This window comes from Cetorhinus maximus, chromosome 2 (genome assembly GCF_964194155.1).
Source record: "Cetorhinus maximus chromosome 2, sCetMax3.hap1.1, whole genome shotgun sequence".
Lineage (NCBI taxonomy): Eukaryota > Metazoa > Chordata > Chondrichthyes > Lamniformes > Cetorhinidae > Cetorhinus > Cetorhinus maximus.
The window spans coordinates 40,598,509-40,613,626 of NC_135880.1; the positions used below are offsets into that span (position 1 = coordinate 40,598,509).

Below are 15,118 nucleotides of genomic sequence, written 5' to 3' on the forward strand. Positions count from 1 at the left end.
GACTCTCAAGGGAGACAGTCAACTATATCTGTCAGATGATTGGCCCTGAGATCTCCCCTAACTGTGTGGGTGGACACCCCATGCCAGCAGCTCTGAAGCTCACAGTTACCCTCCACTTTTATGCCTCTGACTCCTTCCAGGGCTCGGTGGGTGATCTTTGCGGTGTCTCCCAATCAGCTGTCCACACTTGTGTTAAGCAGGTTACAGACGCTTTGTTCAGACGGGTATCCACCTTCATCCACTTCCGCTGCCACCAGGCAAGTCAGGCACAGTGAACCAGAGGCTTCACGGCCATTGCTGGATTCCCCTGCATCCAGGGTGCTATAGATTGCACACATGTGGCCACCAAGGCGCAGCAAGTGAGCCCGGTGCCTTCATCAACAGGAAGGGCTTCCACTCCATGAACGTGCAGATAGTGTATGATCACAGGATGCAGATTTTACAAGTCTGTACAATGTACCCAGGCAGCTCCCACAACGCCTACATCCTCAGACACTCCCAGATGCCGGCGCTCTTCAGTGCTCCAGCTCGGCCGAATGGTTGGCTGCTAGGACAAGGGCTATCCCCTGCGAAGTTGGCTCATGACACCACTACACCGTCCAAGAACAGAAGCTGAGCAGCAGTACAATAGGAGCCAGGGCACCACAAGGGCTGTGGTGGAGAGAGCCATCGTCTTCTCAAGATGCGCTGCCGTTGCGTGGACCGCTCAGGTACTCCAGTACCCCCCAGATCGCGTCTCTCTGATAGTGGTTGTCTGCTGCACCCCGCACAATCTTGCGCCGGAAAGGGGGGATGCAGTTGACGATGAAGTCCTTGACGCCCTGGATGAAGCTGCACATGATGAATCCAGCAGTACCTCAGAGGATGAGGAAGCACAGGGCGATGATGAGGGTAGAACGACGACCTGCAATTACACCAAGGAGGCAGGGACACCCGGGACAATTTAATCCAAAGAACCTTCACACACATGGATCAGCAGGAACAGCATTGCCTGGCACTTCCACACGTGGCACTTAGGTGCCACATCTTCCACCTGTTCAGCTGCAACTAAGGGCTTAGTACAGAAACATCAATGTCCACTCAAACACTCATGATAAATATGTGAAAAAGAAAAATGCACCACAAACAAAAGACCCTCAGCCATGGTTACAAAGGTGGACTTTATTCTGTCCAAAAGAAAAGCAAACAACACTCCATTGCAATAAGAAAAATTTGGCTCCCTATTCTGAGGGCAACACAAAATCACAAATGACATACCCATGGAGTGCCCAAGATGCCTTATGCTTACGTTTTTGGGTGCTATGTTTAGGTGCCGCCCTATCGCTCAGAGTGGCTTGAGAGACAGCTTGCTGACTCTGCTGTCCTATTGGCCTCGATGACCTTGGCGGGTGTCCTCTGGCCCATGGAGCCTGTGATGGCTCCACCTGGGAGGGAGTGGCCAGTTCCTGAACTGGCACCTCCCCAGTTGCCGCAGCCTCAATGGAAGCAACGTTGACTGGCAGAGAGGCGGAGAAGCTGCTGCCCTCATCCGGAGCACCCTGAGAGGAGCTCGCACCTTTCCTGCAGCTGCTGCATTGGGGACAACTCCAGAGGCACGTCATCAGTGCCTCCGGCTGCTGGCACCATTGGCACTCTCTGCCTCTACCATCTCCTCCAGCGATTGTGATGTGCCCTCTCCACTGAGACCTGGGACATTAGCCGACATTAATGGTGTGTGTCTGCGCTGGTGCCTGGCTGGCTGAAATGATGTGCCGCAAGTTGCACATGTTGGCCCTCAGGTGTGGAGGGGGGGCCACGGGGTCGAGGTGCGGCTCGCTCTGGTGTGATGCTGAAATTAACAACAAGGACACTGCATCAGTTAGCGTACATTCAGTTCAACCTTTCATCCCTTTCCCCCCCAGCCTCATAAGTTGCTCACCCTTCAAGACCCTAAGGAGACGAACATTGGTGAGGTGGGAAAGAGTCAAGAGGAGGCCCAACCATTAAACGCACATGCAGACAGGCTCGTCAGATGGCCTCAGGAATGCCACATGGCATGTTATGTATCATAGAAGTGGGGAGAGTGCAGAGGTACCTGACCTGGATGCATGCTGGCCTGGATAGTTGCAGGGCCGAGGAAACATTGCAAACAGTTGCTACATTTGCCGTGGATCACAAGAGATTGACAGGTCACATTATTGGTCTTCATTCCGTTAGGAAGGGCATAGACCGGGTGTGTAGAAGGCAACATTTCCCCTTGGCGCAGGGAGGAGTAACGTGGTGGCATTTATCTAAGTTGAGTGCCATGAGGTTCACAGCTGAGGTGCTGAGGACCTTTTGGACAAAGTAATGTGGGGCACACTGGCTGAAAGGGTGCTGGAGGTCCCAAACGCCCTAAGATGCAATAAGTCTTTGGCTGTGCAGCAGTGTTCCAATGGCATGTTAGACCATGGTGATAGTGGTCACAAATGGGATAAGGTGACTTTGGAACTTGGCGAATCCTCAAGAGGACGAAGGTCCCTTCTATATGACCCACACGTCATAATGTCTCAGTCTGTGAATGAGCATTGTTTCAGCATTAACGCTTCCAGCAACCATCAGTGGTTTGGATGGTGGGCAGATAGAGTGGATGGGACTGTGGACCTCAAATACCTGGCCGCTGGACCCAGCCTCGCCACCCCCGGCTGCCCTGGCCTCCTGCCTCCTGCCCAGCTCCATGGCCTCTTCTTCAAAGGTTGTGAGGCACTGGAGGGGGGCGCGCCCACCTCCAGTCCTCTGGCGCTCCCAGGTATTGTGGTGACTTTTTGCCTGCAAAACAGAGAAGAGGATTTATTGGGGCTGTTCTCTCATGTACTCTGCACGTGGACACCGCACCCCAACCACAGTGGCCCATCTGAGGCCTCCAGCGGCTCCTGTCCACACTACTGGTGATCAGTCCCCAGAAGATAGTACGGCTGGTCCCAAACCCCTCCCCCTTGGACACATTCGTCATCCATCACTTTGAATAGCACACGGGTCTTAGCGCCTATGGCAAGGAGGCGCAACTAGGTGCGGCGCCGATGCCAGCAGATGCCACTTGGCCAAGACACCTTGAGGCACCCCTTGCACCATCTCATTACCATCAATATGACATGTGTTGGAGTTCCGAGTGTGTCTAGTGGCCACCCCTGCAGGTTGCCCTCTGACTACTCAAATGCCACAAACACCAACATATGCTGCGGGGTAAGGCTGATGTAAGCATGGTCAGTACCCATTTGCCCACCCAGCGTGCGCCAGATGCCCTATGCAGTAACGAAAGCAAGACATGATTGGGGGGCTCAAAGGCTAAGGCTGCCTTCTGGGTCAAATGACCAAGGCCGACATGGTACTCACCCGTCCAGAGCACAGCAAATCGTTGAATCTCTTTCTGCACTAGGTGCCAGTACGCTGTACATCATCATGGCGCTCACAGCGTCACCCACCTCCTCCCACGCCTGGCTGGTGACATGGGGGGCCCTCCTCCTCCCATCCTCCTGATACAGCACGTGCTGACAGATAGACACCTCTTGGAGGGGGACAGCAAGGCATGCATCTGAAAATCAGGGGGCACAGTGGCCCCCTGCTGGCCTCTCCTGCAGCCTGCCTCCCTCTTCCTGCTCATGCTGCTGTCCAATCGGTCCTCCCTCCCTCTCTCCACAAGTGGCCATGGTGCACTGCCTCAAGCAGACTGCCTGGCTACTCTTTATACAGGCTGTCGGCTCCCCATTGGAACCGGCAGTCTGAGGCCGCCCGCCCCTGCGACTATTTTCCCGTTCTCCACGGGAGTCGCTTACCCACTTGGCGGGCCTTAATTGGCCTGCCTGCAGAAAATGGTGGCGTGGCCCGTTTCTCCAGTGGCAATCGGCCACTGAAAATTCTGCCCTGAGAATAGCGGTTAATGGATATTTTTCAGATTGGAGGAAGATTTGTAGTGGAGTTCCCCAGGGGTCAGTGTTGGGACCCTTGGTCTTCCTGATATATATTAACGACCTATCCGTGGTGTTCAGGGCATGATTTCAAAATTTGCAGATGATACGAAGATTGGAAGCATTGTCAACTGTGACAAGGGTAGTCTTAAGCTTCAAAAGGACATAGACATGTTGGTGGATTGGGCAGACAAGTGACAGGTGCAGTTCAATGCAGAGATGTGTGAGGTGATTCATTTTGACAGAAAGAATATGGAGAGACAGTATAAAATAAAAGGAGAAGCTCTAAAGGAGGTGCAGGAACAGAGGGACCTCGGTGTATAATTACATAAGTCATTGGAGATGGCAGGGTATGTTGAGAGAGCAGTTAATAAAGCATATAGTATCTTAGGCTTTATTAATAGGAGCATTGAATACAAGATTTAGGAAATCATGTTGAAGACATCAATTAGGCCTCATCTCAATCACAAGAATTATTCCAGGGATGAAAACTGTAGCTATGAGGGTAGATTGGAGAGGTTGGAACTGTTTTCCTTGGAGAAAAGAAGACTGGGAGGAGGTTTGATAGATGTATTCAAGATCCTGAGGGGTGTGGACAGGGTAAATAGTGAGAAACTGTTCCCACTCAAGAGCACCAAGAACTAGAGGGCACAGATTCAAAATAATTGGCAAAAGGAATAAAAGAGCTGTGAGGAAAAGAATTTTCACCCAGAGGGTGGTTGGAGTCTGGAACGAAATTCATGAGAGGGTGGTGAAGGCAGGTTCGATTGAGATATTCAAAAAGGAATTGGATGGCTATCTGAAAAGAAAGAATGCACAAGGTTACGGGGATAAGGCAGGGGAGTGGGACTAGGTAGAATGCTCTTTCAGAGAGCTAGTGCAGACTTGATGGGCCGAATGGCCTCCTTCTGCACTGTAAAAATTCTGTGATTCTATAATTCTACGAATGATGTACTCCCAATGGTGAGTGTAGCTCAGAAAGAATGCCTGGGCGGAAATCATGGGTATGCAGACAAAAATTTGCCATGTACTCATTTTAATGCTCAGAAAATCACTGTCTGCACACCAAGACTTTCCAACCTTTGAGTGCCACTGTCCTGTGAAAGTACAGAACTGTGACCAATTTTGGATGCCCTAATTCAGACAGACTGCCTAGGCTCATGTGAATGTGCAGAATAAATAGTCAATGGTGAAACATGAGATCAGTTGCTTTAATTATGAGGAAAGGCCAAATAAATTGGCACTGTTTTCACTAGGCCACAGAAGGTTAAGAGGAGATCTGACAGAAGTGTTCAAATGATGAGGGGTTTTGATTAAATAAATAAGGAAAAGCTCTCTAGTTACTGGTTGATCAACTAGTAACTAGAGAGCATAAATTTAAGATCAAAGGTGAGAGGTTGGAAGAAATATTTCTTATGCAGCAAGTTATTAGGGCATTGAATGCCTTATCAGAGACAAAATAGTGTAAGCAGAATTCATAATAATTACTTCTGAAAGTAAAATAGATAAATGTTTGAAACAGAAAAAATTAAAGGCTATCACAGGCACGATGAACTGAATGGTTGTCTTCTCTTAAGGTAAAATGATTAAAGGAATGGATACAGGCTGGTTAGATACATTAATTGAAATACATAATGATGAGAAGAATGAATTAAAACAAAAAGCTAAAAGCTACTGCGGATGCTGGAAATCCAAAACAAAAACAGAATTACCTGGAAAAACTCAGCAAGTCTGGCAGCATCGGCGGAGAAGAAATCAGTTAACGTTTCGAGCCTTCATGGCCCTTCGGCAGAACTGGAGCATAGTTAGAAGAAAGGAGAAATATAAATTGGTTTAAGGTGGGTGGTGGGGTGGGGGGGGAAGAGACACATTGAGGGTGTGGTGTGATGATTGTGGAGATGAGCAGATAATCAAAAGATGTCACAGACAAAAGGGCCAAAGAGGTGTTGAAGGTGGTGGTCTTTGTCTGAGAAAAGTGCTAATTAAGAATGGAAGACAGGATATTCAAAGTACAGCTCTAGTGGGGGTGGGGTGGAAAGACTAGAGGTTTTAGTTTTAGATTTAAAAATAATGGAAATAGGTGGGGAAAGAAGAATCTATATAAATTATTGAAAAAAAAGCCGGGGGGGGGGTGGAAAGAAACGGGGTGGGGATGGGGGGAGGGGGAGTTTAAGATCTAAAGTTGTTGAATTCAATATTCAGCCCGGAGGGCTGTAAAGTGCCTAGTCGGAAGATGAGGTGCTGTTCCTCCAGTTTGCGTTGGGCTTCGCTGGAACAATGCAGCAAGCCAAGGACAGACATGTTGGCAAGAGAACAGGGTGGAGTGTTAAAATGGCAAGCGACAGGGAGGTTTGGGTCTTTCTTGCGGACAGACCGCAGGTGTTCTGCAAAACGGTCGCCCAGTTTGCGTTTGGTCTCTCCAATGTAGAGGAGACCGCATTGGGAGCAACGAATGCAGTAGACTAAGTTAGGGGAAATGCAAGTGAAATGCTGCTTCACTTGAAAGGAGTGTTTGGGCCCTTGGACGGTGAGGAGAGAGGAAGTGAAGGGGCAGGTGTTGCATCTTCTGCGTGGGCATGGGGAGGTGCCATAAGTGGGGGTTGAGGAGTAGGGGGTGATGGAGGAGTGGACCAGGGTGTCCCGGAGGGAACGATCCCTACGGAATGCCGTCAAGGGGGGTGAAGGGAAGATGTGTTTGGTGGTGGCATCATGCTGGAGTTGGCGGAAATGGCGGAGGATGATCCTTTGAATGCGGAGGCTGGTGGGGTGATAAGTGAGGACAAGGGGGACCCTATCATGTTTCTGGGAAGGAGGAGAAGGCGTGAGGGAGGATGCGCGGGATATGGGCCGGACACGGTTGAGGGCCCTGTCAACGACCGTGGATGGAAAACCTCGGTTAAGGAAGAAGGAGGACATGTCAGAGGAGCTGTTTTTGAAGGTAGCGTCATCAGAACAGATGCGACGGAGGCGAAGGAACTGAGAGAATGGGATGGAGTCTTTACAGGAAGCAGGGTGTGAGGAGCTGTAGTCGAGGTAGCTGTGGGAGTCGGTAGGCTTGTAATGGATATTGGTGGACAGTCTATCATCAGAAATTGAGACAGAGAGGTCAAGGAAGGGAAGAGAAGTGTCAGAGATGGACCATGTGAAGATGATGGAGGGGTGGAGATTGGAAGCAAAATTAATAAATTTTTCCAGGTCCCGACGAGAGCATGAAGCAGCACCGAAGTAATCATCGATGTACCGGAGAAAGAGTTGTGGGAGGGGGCCGGAGTAGGACTGGAACAAGGAATGTTCCACATACCCCATAAAGAGACAGGCATAGCTGGGGCCCATGCGGGTACCCATAGCCACACCCTTTATTTGGAGGAAGTGAGAGGAGTTAAAGGAGAAATTGTTCAGTGTGAGAACAAGTTCAGCCAGACGGAGGAGAGTAGTGGTGGATGGGGATTGTTGGGGCCTCTGTTCAAGGAAGAAGCTAAGGGCCCTCAGACCATCCTGGTGGGGGATGGAGGTGTAGAGGGATTGGACATCCATGGTGAAGAGGAAGCGGTTGGGGCCAGGGAACTGGAAATTGTTGATGTGACGTAAGGTGTCAGAGGAATCACGGCTGTAGGTGGGAAGGGACTGGACAAGGGGAGAGAGAAGGGAGTCAAGATAACGAGAAATGAGTTCCGTGGGGCAGGAACAGGCTGACACGATCGGTCTGCCAGGACAGTTCTGTTTGTGGATTTTGGGTAGGAGGTAGAAGTGGGCCGTCCGAGGTTGGGCGACTATCAAGTTGGAACCTGTGGGAGGAAGATCTCCAGAGGAGATGAGGTCAGTGACAGTCCTGGAAACAATGGCTTGATGTTCTGTGGTGGGGTCATGGTCCAGGGAGAGGTAGGAGGAAACGTCTGCGAGTTTTACCCACCTCCAATATTCTCCCTCCACTTGGACCCCTCCCTCTGGATTCTTACCTTCTCTTGATCTTTTCATTGAGAACTGTCGGCGTGACATTAGCCGTCTCAATTTCTCTGCTCCTCTCACCCATTCTAATCTGTCTCTCTCTGAACTTGCTGCACTCCGTTCTCTCAGGTCCAACCCCAACATTGTCATCAAACCCGCTGACAAGGGTGGTACTGTTGTTGTCTGGCGCATTGACCTCTACCTCGCGGAGGCTGAGCGTCAACTCGCAGACGTTTCCTCCTACCTCTCCCTGGACCATGACCCCACCACAGAACATCAAGCCATTGTTTCCAGGACAGTCACTGACCTCATCTCCTCTGGAGATCTTCCTCCCACAGGTTCCAACTTGATAGTCGCCCAACCTCGGACGGCCCGCTTCTACCTCCTACCCAAAATCCACAAACAGAACTGTCCTGGCAGACCGATCGTGTCAGCCTGTTCCTGCCCCACGGAACTCATTTCTCGTTATCTTGACTCCCTTCTCTCTCCCCTTGTCCAGTCCCTTCCCACCTACATCCGTGATTCCTCTGACACCTTACGTCACATCAACAATTTCCAGTTCCCTGGCCCCAACCGCTTCCTCTTCACCATGGATGTCCAATCCCTCTACACCTCCATCCCCCACCAGGATGGTCTGAGGGCCCTTAGCTTCTTCCTTGAACAGAGGCCCCAACAATCCCCATCCACCACTACTCTCCTCCGTCTGGCTGAACTTGTTCTCACACTGAACAATTTCTCCTTTAACTCCTCTCACTTCCTCCAAATAAAGGGTGTGGCTATGGGTACCCGCATGGGCCCCAGCTATGCCTGTCTCTTTATGGGGTATGTGGAACATTCCTTGTTCCAGTCCTACTCCGGCCCCCTCCCACAACTCTTTCTCCGGTACATCGATGATTACTTCGGTGCTGCTTCATGCTCTCGTCGGGACCTGGAAAAATTTATTAATTTTGCTTCCAATCTCCACCCCTCCATCATCTTCACATGGTCCATCTCTGACACTTCTCTTCCCTTCCTTGACCTCTCTGTCTCAATTTCTGATGATAGACTGTCCACCAATATCCATTACAAGCCTACCGACTCCCACAGCTACCTCGACTACAGCTCCTCACACCCTGCTTCCTGTAAAGACTCCATCCCATTCTCTCAGTTCCTTCGCCTCCGTCGCATCTGTTCTGATGACGCTACCTTCAAAAACAGCTCCTCTGACATGTCCTCCTTCTTCCTTAACCGAGGTTTTCCATCCACGGTCGTTGACAGGGCCCTCAACCGTGTCCGGCCCATATCCCGCGCATCCTCCCTCACGCCTTCTCCTCCTTCCCAGAAACATGATAGGGTCCCCCTTGTCCTCACTTATCACCCCACCAGCCTCCGCATTCAAAGGATCATCCTCCGCCATTTCCGCCAACTCCAGCATGATGCCACCACCAAACACATCTTCCCTTCACCCCCCTTGACGGCATTCCGTAGGGATCGTTCCCTCCGGGACACCCTGGTCCACTCCTCCATCACCCCCTACTCCTCAACCCCCACTTATGGCACCTCCCCATGCCCACGCAGAAGATGCAACACCTGCCCCTTCACTTCCTCTCTCCTCACCGTCCAAGGGCCCAAACACTCCTTTCAAGTGAAGCAGCATTTCACTTGCATTTCCCCTAACTTAGTCTACTGCATTCGTTGCTCCCAATGCGGTCTCCTCTACATTGGAGAGACCAAACGCAAACTGGGCGACCGTTTTGCAGAACACCTGCGGTCTGTCCGCAAGAAAGACCCAAACCTCCCTGTCGCTTGCCATTTTAACACTCCACCCTGTTCTCTTGCCAACATGTCTGTCCTTGGCTTGCTGCATTGTTCCAGCGAAGCCCAACGCAAACTGGAGGAACAGCACCTCATCTTCCGACTAGGCACTTTACAGCCCTCCGGGCTGAATATTGAATTCAACAACTTTAGATCTTAAACTCCCCCTCCCCCCATCCCCACCCCGTTTCTTTCCCCCCCGCCCCGGCTTTTTTTTCAATAATTTATATAGATTCTTCTTTCCCCACCTATTTCCATTATTTTTAAATCTAAAACTAAAACCTCTAGTCTTTCCACCCCACCCCCACTAGAGCTGTACTTTGAATATCCTGTCTTCCATTCTTAATTAGCACTTTTCTCAGACAAAGACCACCACCTTCAACACCTCTTTGGCCCTTTTGTCTGTGACATATTTTGATTATCTGCTCATCTCCACAATCATCACACCACACCCTCAATGTGTCTCTTCCCACCCCCCCCCCCCCACCACCCCCCACCCACCTTAAACCAATTTATATTTCTCCTTTCTTCTAACTATGCTCCAGTTCTGCCGAAGGGCCATGAAGGCTCGAAACATTAACTGATTTCTTCTCCGCTGATGCTGCCAGACTTGCTGAGTTTTTCCAGGTAATTCTGTTATTGTTTTGAGAAGAATGAATTATGCCTATAAAATTCATAGGCAAAAAGTAATTTGGATGCCAGGAGATATTAATTTTCACCAAGTCCATTAACCTCTGGAACAGACCACTTAAACACTTAAGTTTGGAATCCAGAGAATCCTTGAAATCTGAACTTGAAATTTTCCTGTGGGAAGAGAATAGTTCCAGTTATAGGGATAAGTTGCTCATTCATTGTGATTGTGATCAATCATGGTAACTGTGGAACCATGAAGCTTTTTTTATGTAGGGAGTCAGAGACAAATTTCTCAGCATCTTTTCTGAATAGCTCAGAGAGTTTTAGCTAAGCAGTTCATCCTCATTCATAAGTGTCTTGTGATGTGATGATTTACATAGTTCCTTATTATGTCTGCCAGAAACAGCCTAGAGTTTTGTGTATAATTTATTACTTTGAGGTGGAGTGAATCTTGTTGCATAGGCAAATTTAGTGTGCAGGTACAGCAAGTGATTAGGAAGGTAACTGGAACATTGGCGTTTAATGCAAGGGGAATCGAGTATAAAGGTAGGGAAGTTTTGTTAGTTGTACAGGGCATTGCTGAAACTGCATCTGGAGTACTGTGTATAGTTTTAGTCTCCTTACTTAAGAAGTCATTTAATTGTTTTAGAAGTAGTTCAGAGAAGTTTCATCTGACTGATTCCTGGAATGAAGGGGACATCTTATGAAGAAAAGTTGTGCAGTATGGGCCTGTATCCATTGGAGATTAGAAGAATGAGCGGTGATCTTATTGGAACATATAAGATCCTGAGGGGACTTGACAGGGTGGATGCCAAGAGGATATTTTCCCTTGTGGAAGGGACTAGAACTAGGGGACACAGTTTAAAAATTAGGGGTCTCCCATTTAAGACAGAAATTAGGAGAAATTTTTCCCTCAGAAGATATTTAGTATGTGAGATTCTCTTCCCCAGGGAGCAGTGGACTCAGGGTTACTGAATATTTTTAAGGCTAAGTTAGATAGATTCTTGATTAACAAGGGAGCCAAAGATTATGCATGGCAGATGCAGTATGATGTGGATAAATGTGAGGTTATCCACTTAGGTAGCAAAAACAGGAAGGCAGATTATTATCTGAATGGCTATAAATTGAGAGAGGGGAATGTGCAACAAGACCTGGGTGTCTTCGTACACCAATCGCTGAAGGTAAGCATGCAGGTGCAGCAGGTGGTAAAGAAGGCAAATGGTATGTTGGCCTTCACACAACGAGAGGATTCGAGTACAGGAGCAGGGATGTCTTGCTGCAATTATACAGGGCCTTGGTGAGACCACACCTGGAATATTGTGTGCAAGGAGTTTTGGTCTCCTTATCTGAGGAAGGATGCTCTTAATATAGAGAGAGTGCAGCGAAGGTTTACAAGACTGATTCCTGGGATGGCAAGACTGACATATGAGGAGAGATTGAGTCAGTTAGGATTATATTCGCTGGAGTTCAGAAGAATGAGGGGGGGTCTCATTGAAACCTATAAAATTCTAACAGGACTAGACAGAATAGATGCAGGAAGGATGTTCCCAATGGTGGGGGTGTCCAGAACCAGGGGTCACAGTCTGAGGATACAGGGTAGACCATTTAGGACTGAGATAAGGAGAAATTTCTTCACCCAGAGAGTGGCGAACCTGTGGAATCTGCTACCACAGAAGCTCTTGGAGTGAAAGGGATCAAAGGATATGGGGAGAAAGCGGGAGCAGGCTATTGAGTTGGATGATCAGCCATGTTCATAATGAATGGCAGAGCAGGCTCGAAGAGCCGAATGGCCTCCTCCTGCTCCTATTTTCTATGTTTCTATGAGTGCATTTTTGTTGGAATATTTTGAATTGTTTCTTTAAATGTTTCCCATTGTTTATTTACTGCCATATCTTTTAGTCTATTTAGCCAGTCAAGCTTAGCCAGTTCTTTTCTCATACCTATGTAATTTGATTAAGTTTAAAATTCTTGTTAGTGACTTAAGTACAGTATTGCACTGGACTGACAGCCTAGATTTTGTGCTCAAGTTTCTGGAGTGGGTCTTGAACCTATAACCTTGTGACCCCGAAGTTAAGAATACTACCAATTGAGACACACCTGACAACTAAGAAATTAAAAGCCATAAACAGCAATTGAGCAAATGGTTAGTTCATCTATTTTGATGGCATTAAATAAAGGTGAAATAAGAGTATGCCTACGCCACATGGACTGCAGTGGTTCAAGAAGGCAGTTCACCACTACCTTCTCATGGGCAACTGGGGAAGGGCAATAAATGCTGGCCCAGCCAACGAGACCCACATCCCGTGAATGATTTTTTTTTTAAATGTTGGCCAAAATACTGGGGAAACTGCCAGGGCTTCATCAAACAGTGCCAAGTGATCTCAACCACCAGAACAGGTATGCAGGATTTCGGTTTAAGTGTCTAAACCAAGGGATGGTCTCTCAGAACTACTCTGATATGTCAGTCTAGATTAGGAGCTCAACCCCACAGCCTTCTGATGTGAAGCTGAAAATATTACCAACTGGGTCAAGCACTCAGGTGCTAGTATCATTGATACGTAATATTTACTATGTACAAGAAATATATTTAATTTGTAAAGGGTCCTTGGGATACCCCAGTGCATTTTACAATACATTTTTGTGCTCACCTGAGAAAGAGCAGATATTGCACGCAAAGGGCTAACCCCGAGACCCCATTCACTGATGTCTCTCAGCCAATCGGGCAGGAGCTTTCCGCGTCTCTCAACCATGGCAACTGCGCGTGGCGAAGCTCCGTCCAATCAAAGCACAGGGCAGAGCGGAGTGGGGGATTGCTCGCCAGACCAATCGGGATGGGTCTTGCTGCCCTGCGCCTCCAATAGCCTCGGCGGTTATTGGTGTGCGGACAGTTTGAAACGGTTCGGGAGAGCGGCTGGAGGAGGCGGATAAAGATGGTAAGGTCGCCCTTGGCCAGGCTTCTGGCTTCAGTCTGTTTATATCTCATTCATGGTGCAATTTACCTGAATTAAAGCCCACCCACCTATTGTTAAAGTTTGCAATTCCATTAACAACAAGACGGCCGCACGTTAAGCTCCATCCCGAGGGTTAGGCCGAATATTAAAGCCACTGTTCGGGGACTCAATTACCGTCCCTGTAGCGAATTATTACCAAGCATATTGAAGCTTTTAGAAATACCATCATCCCATATGGGGATTCGGAGGTTGTGCACTGCTCGGGAAGCTTTTGAAAATCTGACAGAACAAAAGTCCAAATTGGCCAAAAAAAAAATTGCATTAATTCCTGAATTTTTTTTCTCCCCTTGATTTCACTTCTTGCCGGAGCGAAGAAACCATTTCGGTACTCCTATCTATTGAGTAACTATATGAAATATATGAAAATGGAAGGGTTTTGTGTTTTGCTAATTTTCTTTAAATGTAGTTGTATGTTGCAGGGTAGAAGTAAAATGATCTTCAATCTGAAGATCGAAACTATATGGAGGTTCAGTGTCACTTCTGGTTTTCACCTGGCTTGGTGAAGGTGGGTTGATGGTTGGAAGGTGGGATATGGAAGTAATTTAGTTGAACTTCCAGTTTGCTCACCCAGTTTGCAGTTGTTCTGCAACCCACCTTTTTATTTAAGTGGATTCAAGAAATCAAAGTTAGATTCATGTTGAAGTGACTTGGTTGGTAACCTATGGCACAGGTTGTATGTTGGAGCCCTTCACCAAGCTGAGTACACAGTCTTATTTGGCCCAAGCGTGGTTCTTTGGGTTGGGATGTTAGCCTGACGCAACCTGCTTGGTTGGATGAAAAGTATCCCCTGCTATTATTTGAAGAGCATGGAGTTCTGGCTAAAATCCCTTCCTCAAGCCACTTCACGAAAGAAAATATTGATTATCTGGTTGTTTACCTCATTAATATTTGTGGGACCTTACTATGTGGAAAATTAGGCTGCATGTTTTCCTAAATTACTGCATTTTAATTCACTGGCTGTGAAGTGCTTTGGAATGTTTTCTGGATGTGATAAGATGCTATATCAAAGTAAGTGTGACCTTTCAATTGCCATGGGGCAGGAGTAGGCCATTCAGCCCTTGAACCTACTTTGGCACTCTATATATCTTAACTCCATTTACTTGCCTTGGCTCTGTAATACTTATTACCCTTGCCTAAAAAAAGTAGGTCTAAGAACATAGGAGTGTGAGTTGGCCATTTGAACCTGCTCTGCTATTTAGGCATCATGATTGATCATCTAACTCTATGCTATTTTTCCCCACTATCCCCGTATTCCTGGACATCATTAATATCCAGAAACCTGTCAATTTCTATTTTGAACATGCTCAATGACTGAGCTTCCACAGCCCTCTGGGGTAGAGAATTCCAAAGATTCACCACCCCCTGAAGAAATTCTCATTGAAGAAAGACTCATCTCAGTCTTAAATAGCCTGCCACTTATCTTGAGACTGTGTCCCCTGGTTCTAGACTCACCAGCCAGGGGAAACATCCTATCTACATCTACCATGTCACGCCCTGTAAGAATTTTGTATGTTTCAATGAGATCATCTCTCATTCTTTGGAACTCTTGAATACAGGCCCAGTTTCCTCAATCTCTCCTCATAAAACAATCCTGCCATCACAGGGATCAGTCTGGTGAACATCCATTGTGCTCCCTCTGGCAAGTACAGCCTTCCGTAGATAAGTTGACCAAAACTGTACACAATACTCCAGGTCCAGATGTAATCTCACCAAGGCTCTACACAATTGCACCATGACATCTTTACTCCTGTTTTCAAATCGCCTTGTGATGAAGGCCAATATACTGTTTGCTTTCCTAATTGCTTGCTGCGC

At 47.9% G+C, this 15,118-nt stretch overlaps 1 protein-coding gene across 3 annotated transcripts in view; it reads left to right on the forward strand.

Annotated features, from left to right (window-relative positions):
• Window positions 1-13,129: 13,129 nt before the first annotated feature.
• The window catches only part of poc5 (POC5 centriolar protein homolog (Chlamydomonas)), a 105,555-nt gene continuing 103,566 nt past the window's right edge, over window positions 13,130-15,118 (forward strand). For all 3 annotated transcript variants that reach the window (XM_078563579.1, XM_078563598.1, XM_078563588.1), the window contains exon 1: window positions 13,130-13,228. In XM_078563579.1, coding sequence (XP_078419705.1) covers window positions 13,226-13,228 — 3 coding nt within the window. In that variant the 5' untranslated portion in view covers window positions 13,130-13,225. The remainder of the gene's footprint in view (window positions 13,229-15,118) is intronic.